Raw genomic sequence first — 10,210 nt, 5'->3', positions numbered from 1 at the left:
CATCATCGACAGCTGCTTGACAAAGAATGATACAATTGTAGATGCTAAATACCATCTCACATCTCAATAACTTATGAATTACTTTTCGGGAAGGTTTCTTCTCGGCTGTAAGTGCAAACAATTTTTTCATTATGCGCTTATCAATTATGAAATGAGACTCATATTAGTAACAATCAGCGTTTAACTAGCAGTGGTATATTTAAGCAAAATGAGCATATTTCGAATTTTTTCTGACCTATTGTTTTTATTATTTTAGCTTCATTTTATTTTTACAGTATGAAATATTTATATTTGCGTCAGTTTTTCGAGTTTTAATTTTTTTACATTTGATATTTACCTCTGTTTGTCATATTTCCTCAGATGTTTCGAACATGACAGATTGTCATTCACTAATATCTCTCACATTTTAATTTCGATTCTGTGTATCTTGAATTCTGCTTCGTCTAAAATGTTGAATCTACTAAATCAAATTGTGATATATATGCCATCTTAATAATAGATTTTTACTCATCACAGCTTTGTCCTTTTTAATTCGTAATGTTTGATCAGATCACTGGTCAAGATAGAATGAAATTAGCACAATGAGATTTCACAGTACTGTGGAAGTCGATTATCTGTTGAGTAGAGGTGACAAAATGAAGCAATATTAGGAAGTTTTTCCACCTTCTCGTTCTTCCAAACAATTTGTAGAGGAAGGCATCGGTGAAGTTTGAATTAGCAAACTGTCGAGCATCGAGCAGAAGCACCGTTTTCAGGTTTCTCCCATCCATCTCCCACTCATCTGGGTGACGCATATTGAACTACTCAACTCATTTTTGAAATATATTTCGTGCTAATTGAACTTTGACTGCATCTTCTGTTCGCTTCAGTTACTATGGATACATGTTCATGTGTCTGCAAAAATCCCAACCTAATATCTGTTCGTCGTCCTCATCAGATGGATGGATATGCTGCAATGCGCGTCTGTCTATCTGTCTACCCGTGCATTCAGCACATTTGTCATTTGACAGCAAACTCTGAGCATTAAGCTCTGTCACTGTCATCTCTGTCATTGTTGCTTTTGTTGTAGTTTCGATTAGCCATTGTTTGGAACGCCGGTGGTATTAATGTCTATTTCAATTCTTCCATTTCCAAACTAACTTTTTACAAACCTCAGTCTTCATTCTTCTGGTCTTGGCAAAACATTTTGGACGCTGTTTTTGCAGATGGTTCAGAGGATTAAAACATTTTTGGTACTATCGGTTTCCACTTCTTATCTTTATCGTCTTATTTGGATAGGAAAAGGAGCGTCTATCACATCATTTCATTATGATATAAGAGTGGCTACTTCTAGACAGATGTCTCAATGCAGAACGATGCTTGAAGCAAATCGGGAAGACAACGTCATTGACTGACTGAATAAGACGTATGGAAGCAACTGGGAAAGTTGTAAACTTTTTTTGGTAGACCCATTTGCAGCTTTGTGATAAAGGCTGTCAGCAAGGAAAGAAAGGCTATAGGAATTATTTTATTTGGAATTTTGATACTCTTGAAACTTTTTACTACACAAATCCAGAAGGAGAATAAATCTTTCCTCTCAGAAAAAGTGTCATCATTCTTACGAGGACTGTTGTGCTAACACAGCAACTAGTTCCTTTCTTTTTTGGTTAATTAATTATTTGAAGTTGATGCATATAAAGGATTGGGTCAAAAAATTGTTAGAAATTCGAAGGTGGACTCGAATGATATTAGATAGAAAGTTTATGTCTAATCATCTATAACCCTTCCCGTTTGGTCTTTCCTCTTATAATTGCTATCCTCATTTTCCGTGCCTTTTTATATTAGAGGTACTTAATCATTGTTGTTTAAAAAAAAATTTTTTTAATCTAAACTTCGCTAAAATTTTTTCTTAAAGTTGGAATAATTGAGGTCCACATTGGCATAGTGTTAAGCCCTTTCAAGATCCATATGATCAGTCGATATGCATTTAGACTACAACACTGAATAAACTTGGAAAAAAAAAAAAACAAAGTGTTGAAACGAATTAAAAAGCAAGAAGTTAAGTATTTGTGTAATTTTTTTCTTTGTGAAGACGTATTACTAACAACTTTTTCTTTAATTTTAGTTCACTTTTTTTATAATAATTTCAGTTTTTAGTATAATTTTAATAAAGCATTACAAATAACCTGTGACCTCTTGAAATTTCCTTGCTTAAGTTAAGATTATACAACTCATGTAAGCTAAGACTGCTTACAGTACAGTTTTTGGATTTCTGATTCCGACAATTGGATCAGTAAAATATTTGAACTTAAGTTACTTAGTGATCACTTTAACCTTTTGCCGATCTGCCCCGTCTGTTTCTTCATCAGGATAAAAGGATATTTGCATATTTGCTTACTGTTGCTAAATGGTGCTTTATTATATCATCCTTATCAGTTTTCTGACTTAGTTTTTTCTTCTAATCTCTAGTCAAAAGTGCGATTTCACTATTGTGTGTTTATTTCACGTCCATTGCCATATGTTTTTAATTATAGAAAACCACATGGCAGAATCATCAAATGAAAATTACAAAGTGCCAATTGGATTACGTCCATTATTAGAAGCATTTGTACGTGAAACACTGAGAACACAGCCAATTGATTTAGTCAGTTTTTCGATTCTGTCTTTCAATGTTTTGCAGAAACATCGCAAACGTAAGTTTGGGAACTTTTTAAATTCTTTCAGAATTTCCGCATACGTTTTTAATACTATATAAGTACAAATTACTACATTCCAAAAATTATGACCACTTAACATTCCTTTTGTCATTATATGCGAAAATATGTCACTGATTTGAGCGTGATACTAGTTTAAAAATACTTCTGAGTTAAGTTCGCTAAAGAACTAAAAATTTTACAATTTTCCAAATCCAGCAGTCATCCTCTCTTTTTATTTTTTTCATCAGTAGCTCCTTTGCCAACCGCTGCAACACATATGGTGTTGACACGAAAAGTATATACATTCATTCATCATCAAACAAGAATTGACAGCTCAAAACTTGAGAATAATAATACGGCCAAACTTGAGAAAAAAAGCTTGATTGGAAACAAATTTGATTAGCCGAAACATTTTGAACGAAACATTTCTAGCTGTTAGGTAAAGTAATCTATTTGATAAAAAAGCATCGAACTGAATTGATTTTTTTCCAGAAAATAATGCAGAAGATGTATTTAAGGATTCTGCTTTATATGAATCTTTCAAAATTGACTTACAAAAACAGGTTTGTGTCATTTTTTTGCATAGTTGCCAATTAAATTGATATCATATGTCTAAAAAGTGGGAGACTTTTTGACAGGAAGTGGAAGAAAAAGAATTTTTGATGAACCAAACCTGTCAAAGTGGAAAGCTTGAAGATATAAATTTTCAAATTTATTGGATTCCTTTTTGGCGGCAATTTAAATAAAATAAAATTCAGTATCACGAGAAGGATGAAATGACTGAACGATCATTAGAACCATTGGAGGAAGCAGCTACAAAAATTCAAGCCGCATATCGTGGGCATATTGTAAGTATTACTGACGAATTAATTTCATTTTTTTAGTTTCAAATTCATCTCTGTTTAATTCTACTATTTTTCTTTCAGCATTTTTTATTTAGGTTCGGGCCAATCCACAAAAGTTTATTCTCAGCGAGAAAAAAACTGATGTCACTTGTTCATCCACGGGTCGCATCAATTTACTAGATGCAGAAAAAAATTTGAAGTTGGTTTTGATTCTCTAATAGTATCTAGACAAATTTTCATGCAATTTCCTGAATCATTATTTTGCTGAGGAAGTAACGGATTCATGAAAGAGAAGGAGAGAGGGCTGTATATACTTAAAAGTTGGAGAAATGTATTCGAATATCAATGATTTTCTTCAAAATTGTATAAAAGAATTCAAAAAACGTGACCAATAAATTAATCAAAAATGATGAATATTTATATTAACAATTTAATGATTAGTATAGCAAAAAATAGAACAAAATTTTAATAATGAAGAATAAGTAAGATATGTTTTTACATATATTCTATATATCAATCTACCAGATACCATTCTGTTAATGTTGCTGGTTCTGTGGTACACAGCAATGTAATTGAAGATCGAGCAGCAACCATAATTCAGGCTGAAATTCGTGGTTTTCTAACTCGGCGGCATTTCAAACAAGAAAAGAAAGAAGGCAATGATGCAGCCAAAAAAATACAGGCACACATTAGGTCGTCAATTTTATTTGTCATACACTCATCTTTATTTGAAAATTTCTTTAATTCTATACCCACATAGTGCAATATGAGTTGATATACTTTCTGGAATGTTCACAGCTCAGTTAGTGCCATCCATCTATCCAAGCAATCCTTCGGAATTGCATTCTTGATTCAGTACATACTTTTTTTGATAATTACTTAGAGTAAATCTTAATATGAATACTACCAAAATATTTCGAGTGTTCTGTTTTTTTTTACTTTGCATCCTACTCACTTTTTTTTGTCTTTCTTGAACTTTAAGTTACATAGAACCACTTTACTATTCTATATAATTTAGAATACGTCTGAACAATAAGTTTCACTGCCTATCAAAAAGGCACGCACTGCACTTAAAGAAAATTTAATTATTAGATATCTTCAGGGGTTACTTAACAAGAAAACATCTTGATGAAGTGGGCATACCGCACAAACATTCTGCAGTCTCACATCTGCACAATGGTCTCTAAGAGGTCGGTCAAATTCTTTACAACTTTCAAATTTTTAATACTTTGCAATATAATACCAAGAAAATGTTTTGCATGAAATGGCAGTAATTTAATTATTATCCATGAGAGCGATGATATATTTGCAGCATGTTTAAAATATACAAATGAGTTTGAATAACAAGAAAAAAATCCATTGAAATGAACATGCACAATCTTCCTATCATGCTGGAATCACCGCCTGCTTTTTTTATCATTTTGATCAATAAGTATTTGGTCATCGTATTGTGTATTGTGTGAGCAACACCAGTGCTGTAGTCAGCATATTGTTGTATTAATTTGACTTCTATGGCTTACTTGACATTTTTTATGCACTTTTATGCTTCAAGGTCACCATTACGTATTTGTGAAACTGGAATTCTGAATTGCACTGTTCCTGTGAAAAGCAGTGGATGAAATCCCGATGGCTACGGGTTATATTTCTTCGTCATTTATTCCTGCATATATTTTATTTTTCGTGCTATATTTAAATGGTCGTGTGAAATGCTTTATTGCTACTTTTACAAAACTTTAAGTATCTTGTAAATAGGATGTTTCAGCAATTTTGTACTGTAAGAAAATTAGAAAATAATTATTTAAAACAGCTTTCAGCCTTTAAGCTCAAATCTTTCGAGCAGTTTACGTATGTCAACTTTTGTTGGCAATAAGTAAATTAATTAGAAATTCTTGGTGCATAAACTAAGTATTCCATGTCTTTTTATGGATGGGCTGTTGTACTGAAAACATTGAAGCTGGGAAGAAATGATTTTTTGGATGTGGGAATGGGTCAGAATTCCAATTAATAATATAACAGCTTATGATTGAGGGCGCTGTGCATAATAACACCGTATTTTAAAATATTAAGTTCGAATTGCACAGAGTAAAACGAAGATTACATAAAGTTTTTTGATGTTCACTTAAATACATTTCTAAATATATTTTCCTAACTAAAAAGAAGCCAAGAATTCTTTTCTGTCCATTTATGGAGATTAAAATGTAATGGTTCGTGACAAGTTGAGAGTTAATTGAATACTATCCTTTTTGAAATATTTATCACTTGAAATTAATGTTGAATTGATAGAAAGAAGTTACGTAAGGTTTTTAGCAATGTCCTTTCGAAACTTTGTCAGTCACATTATTCATGACTGCATTTTGTGGATATTCCAGAGCAGATTTTTAATTATGATCAATGTGGGAAAAAAAAAAACTTATTTCCGCTCTTGCTTCAATAGATAAATATGTTTCTGATGATTGAGAAAGTTATTTTTTTAACTGGATGATAAAATATAAGAAGAACGGAGTATCATTTTTGAAACGAATAAAAATTTGCTTGAAAATACTTTACCATGCAGACCAATATAATTGTAGAAGAAAAGGAACGAATACTATTAGGTTACTAAAACTAATGAGAACTTTTTTCATCGTCTATCATTTACAATTGTGAAAAAGCAATCAATCTTGTTGAACGGCCGCTACAGCCCACCTCTGTTTCTGCAAATATACAAAACTGATTCATTTCGTTAATATATTTTCCACAACGTTGTGTACATTGTATTTTGTATATAATGTTCATTTTATTCTCCAGGTTAACAATTGCTAATAGCACTAAGCAATTTTAAAAATGATTTTTACACAGTCTACGTTACACTACCAATACTTTTTGATTAAAAAAGTTAATGTCAATGATTATTAGCCAATCTTTTTTGGTTAAACATAATTTACAGCATTTCTGCTATTCATTTTACACGGACGGATTCATTAACTTATTGACAAATGAACAAGCGGAAGTATGCTACCATAAAAATACCTGAAAATTGGTGTTAGGAAATGAAATATATTTTAATATATTATAAATGCATTATAGTTTAAGCATTAAATATATTTTAAGAGGTAAATGAAATAGTTCCATAGCTTTCACTTAGTTTTACTGGCAACTCTTTCATTTTGTTGTTGATAGGAAAGCAAGAAGAAAGACAAATGCAACTTCTTACTTTCCTTTTTTAAAATTTTCTCAAACATACATTAGACCGCTGCAAAGTATACTGAATGTTTCGAATTGGCCTTCGGGATTCTTAAGACTGGCTGCTTTGAAGCGGAATGCTGAATTGAAATTTTACACTATTTGTTATTTCGAAGTATAAAAGAAATAATAATTGTAACTCGCTACTATCTTCTTAAAATTAGAGTTTTGGATTTCGAGTTAAATTGTTTGGTACAAGAAAAATGTAACAGGTAGAAATACAAAATACACCCTTGATTGTTTTAAGCAAAGGATGGTTTGGTAAATAACGGTGAACTTTGATCATGTTTTAAGTGAAAGTGGGGTTAGTAAACAATGGAAGAATGAAAGAGGATTAGAAAACAACGTAGAACTTTGATGTTTTATAGAGTTTTTTTTTCTTGTCAGCTGCAAGTTAAATTTATGATATAGCAGCTGTGATATTATAGCAGCAACTCAGTTTATTGTGCCACCCAGACGCTTTTTCTTTATTATTATTTATTTTATTTACCTATTTTTTGATTACATTATCTCCACATTATCCCAATACTTTTTTTATAAAATTAAAATTGAAAGTAGTTGTGGAAGTTATGGTATTGATACTCGATTCAGGTACTTTTTGTCTGTTCGCAGAAAATTCATTGCTTTGTTGCGTAGGAGGAGAACTTATCAGTTATACATTTGTCGTATAGGAATGAGAATGCTTGAAAAATACGAGAAAAAATCATATATATATATATATATATATATATATATATATATATATACGTGCATTATATCGAAAATAAGAGTTTCATATTATCTATTTCTAATTTAATTAAAAAATGTGCAACAAAATTTAAGTTCTGCATATAATATAAGCTTCTGATGCGAAGAATTAACTCACTACCTCTAATTATGCTACAAGTACTTTCCGAACTCATTGGAAGGAAACATACAACGTTATGTGTGCATGTGTACGTATGTATTTATGTGTGTGTCTGTTCGTTAGTGTGTATGTGTGTGTGTGTATGTGTTCCATTGAACATTACCCAGAATAAGAATGGTATTCATCGTTGATCAAGATACCCAAGAGTGGTACTTGTGAGTTTGTTGAACGCAGTCACTTTTCTATGAATCATCAGCAACTTATGAAATGAAGCAAATGAAGCATTCTTTCCATTGAACAAGAATGATGTCAGAAATGACATCATTCTTGTTCAGTGGTGAAATAAAATATTTCAAAAGTCTGATGACTATTAAACGTATGTAGTTCGCAACAATGTGAGTATTTGAACTCATTTGGGATTTCCTCTGGATTTATTAGCTCTAGCTTTCTCTTCTTTTTGCTGTTCGTTTTGAAATTTCTTATTGTAAATTTGTACTTCAATGTTCCTTTAAAAGCAAAGATTGAACAAAAGGCACAAAAAATGCGAGGTTTGTCATATTTTTCCATTATGGTGTATTTATGTCTTTCTAATGAATTAGTTATTGATGAGAAGCTAATGGAGAATTCAGGTCATTGCCATTCTCTAAATTTCAGTTTCGATTTGAATTTTCATTTACTTTTCTGGTCTACATGATTAATTAATTGATAAACTCAAAAAGATCTAACGATTGTCAGATGCGAATTCCTGATTATTTGGTTAATCACTAATCAAAGAGATCTTTCTGGATATTTTTTTTTTTTTTTTTTTGTATTTCTGATGTCTATTTACGTTTCAGATAGAAGTAGTTGTGTTAAAGAAATAAGATGTTGTCGAATAAGAATGTTGATCCTATTAAGAACACTCAAACCAGCAAAATTTCTGAATGAACCGAATGGAATTATGGCAACTGATATGATAGCTTTCTTTCATAAGTCCATTGACAGTATAGGTAGAAGAGTGCTTAAAAAAGTGATTTCCAAAATGATTTTTACAGGATAAAATAAATATTGCTAAATCATTTGAATTAAAAAATGATTTTTTGAAAATGACTAACAGTATGAATATTGCTGAAACATTAATCTATGACTTAGAATTTAAGGTAATGATTCTTTCAATTTTTATCAGGTATTTTCAACATTGAACGTTGACTGATTATTCCCCAATTATTTTTAAGTTGCTGAGTGGGTTTCTTTTCAAGTCCAGCGATCCATCTTTTAAAAACCATGTTTTTTGTTGATTGCCACTCATTGTAAACGTTCGTTTTATGGCAGAATATACATCTATTACTCTAACATCTATGGATTTAGTTAGCATAGTTGGTTTTGTAACTATTGTATTCCAGCTCGAAGAGGTCGAATAAAACTGGATAAATAGACGTGGAAATGAATCTCTCATTTTACAACCTTCCACTGACAGTGTTTTCAGACAAGATTACTGCACTAGGTCTGCATTTCTCTAACAGACTGAGATATTTATACAACATCAAAGAATGCGAAACTGATTTCCGACTGAAATTCCAAATGAAAGGGAGATAACATGACCGTATGGTGATTACTGAGATCCAGAAAATTAGGAGAAGGAAGAGTTAAACCAATGAGTAAACAAAAAAGAAAAGCAATTCTTAAGTGGCTCATGTATTTCTGTCATAGCCGAGGATATTAAATGGTGGAATGATTAGAATTAAGCAATTTTTGCGGTAGAACACTTATTACATCAACAAATTTTTGTCACCAAAGAAGTGGAAATGAAGCGATCAGTTATCGCTAGCCATTAATCAATGTTCGTGTTACATCTTTTGTTTTTAAATCAATACCACAATCCGCAGGAAATTTTTCGGAAAAATTAAATAAAAGAACTGAAACGACCACAGCCGTCTTGTTTGATAGTCACTGGGTATTCATTCCTCTTCCCAAATCCGCAGTAGTTTCGGGAATTCTATCATCTAACAAACAGCTACAAAGGGGAGGAGTACAACAATCCTGCCACTGTCAATGTTGTTTTCAACAACTTTGCTATATGTGTGTTTTCTCTAGGCGTCAAACGCATTATGGCTTTTATTGCTTTTGTTTTTAAAATGAACATGCAAATTTTTGATCACATTGCAGTCTAATTTAATCATCGGTTTTTTGCTCATAATTAAAATATAGGTTTGTTGTATAAACCTCACTCCAATCAATAAATGGTCTGAATAGTAAGACACTAGAATAACGATCCGAAATATTTGATAAATCGATCAAGAGATAGCAAAGAGCTTTTTAATAACTGATTTTCTACTCTTTTTATTCTCTCTTCCATTTGTTTTTTCTGCTGCTGAAGATTTCAAATCCTATGTCCAAAATATCTGATATTTATCTACACAAGTCGTAATCCTTTCTGGAGTGTATTGATTTTCTTTTTTTTTTTTCGACATTTCCATCACATTCCAGAACGATCACTTACTTATGAGTGATAGAGCGTTGAGATATTTGAATCTAAAAACAAGGAAAAAAGTGTTAGTGGCGTCAATCGCACATCTCCAATTCATCATTATCACCATTTCAAATACTGATTTTACTATGTTGGTACAGAAACTGCATCCTAA

The 10,210-nt window shown here is 31.5% G+C and overlaps 2 protein-coding genes across 2 annotated transcripts; both read left to right on the top strand.

Moving 5' to 3' along the window:
* Window positions 1-2,521: 2,521 nt before the first annotated feature.
* Bm3950 (Uncharacterized protein) lies at window positions 2,522-4,707 on the top strand (the record flags this gene model as incomplete). The annotated part of the gene is made up of 6 exons (XM_001898838.2): window positions 2,522-2,672; window positions 3,168-3,238; window positions 3,434-3,523; window positions 3,616-3,719; window positions 4,046-4,213; window positions 4,623-4,707. The coding sequence occupies 6 exons, from the start codon at window positions 2,522-2,524 to the stop codon at window positions 4,705-4,707; spliced, it is 669 nt and encodes a 222-aa protein (XP_001898873.1).
* A 3,423-nt stretch (window positions 4,708-8,130) lies between these two features.
* Window positions 8,131-8,628, top strand: Bm1064 (Uncharacterized protein; the record flags this gene model as incomplete). Its single annotated transcript, XM_043074130.1, has 2 exons — window positions 8,131-8,137; window positions 8,426-8,628. 2 exons carry the CDS (start codon window positions 8,131-8,133, stop codon window positions 8,626-8,628), a joined length of 210 nt encoding a protein of 69 aa, XP_042930064.1.
* Between the last annotated feature and the right edge of the window lie 1,582 nt (window positions 8,629-10,210).

The sequence above is a fragment of the Brugia malayi genome (assembly GCF_000002995.4).
Source record: "Brugia malayi strain FR3 genome assembly, contig: Bm_v4_ChrX_scaffold_001, whole genome shotgun sequence".
In the NCBI taxonomy this organism is placed as follows: domain Eukaryota; kingdom Metazoa; phylum Nematoda; class Chromadorea; order Rhabditida; family Onchocercidae; genus Brugia; species Brugia malayi.
This window is presented reverse-complemented; position numbering and strand designations above follow the sequence as displayed.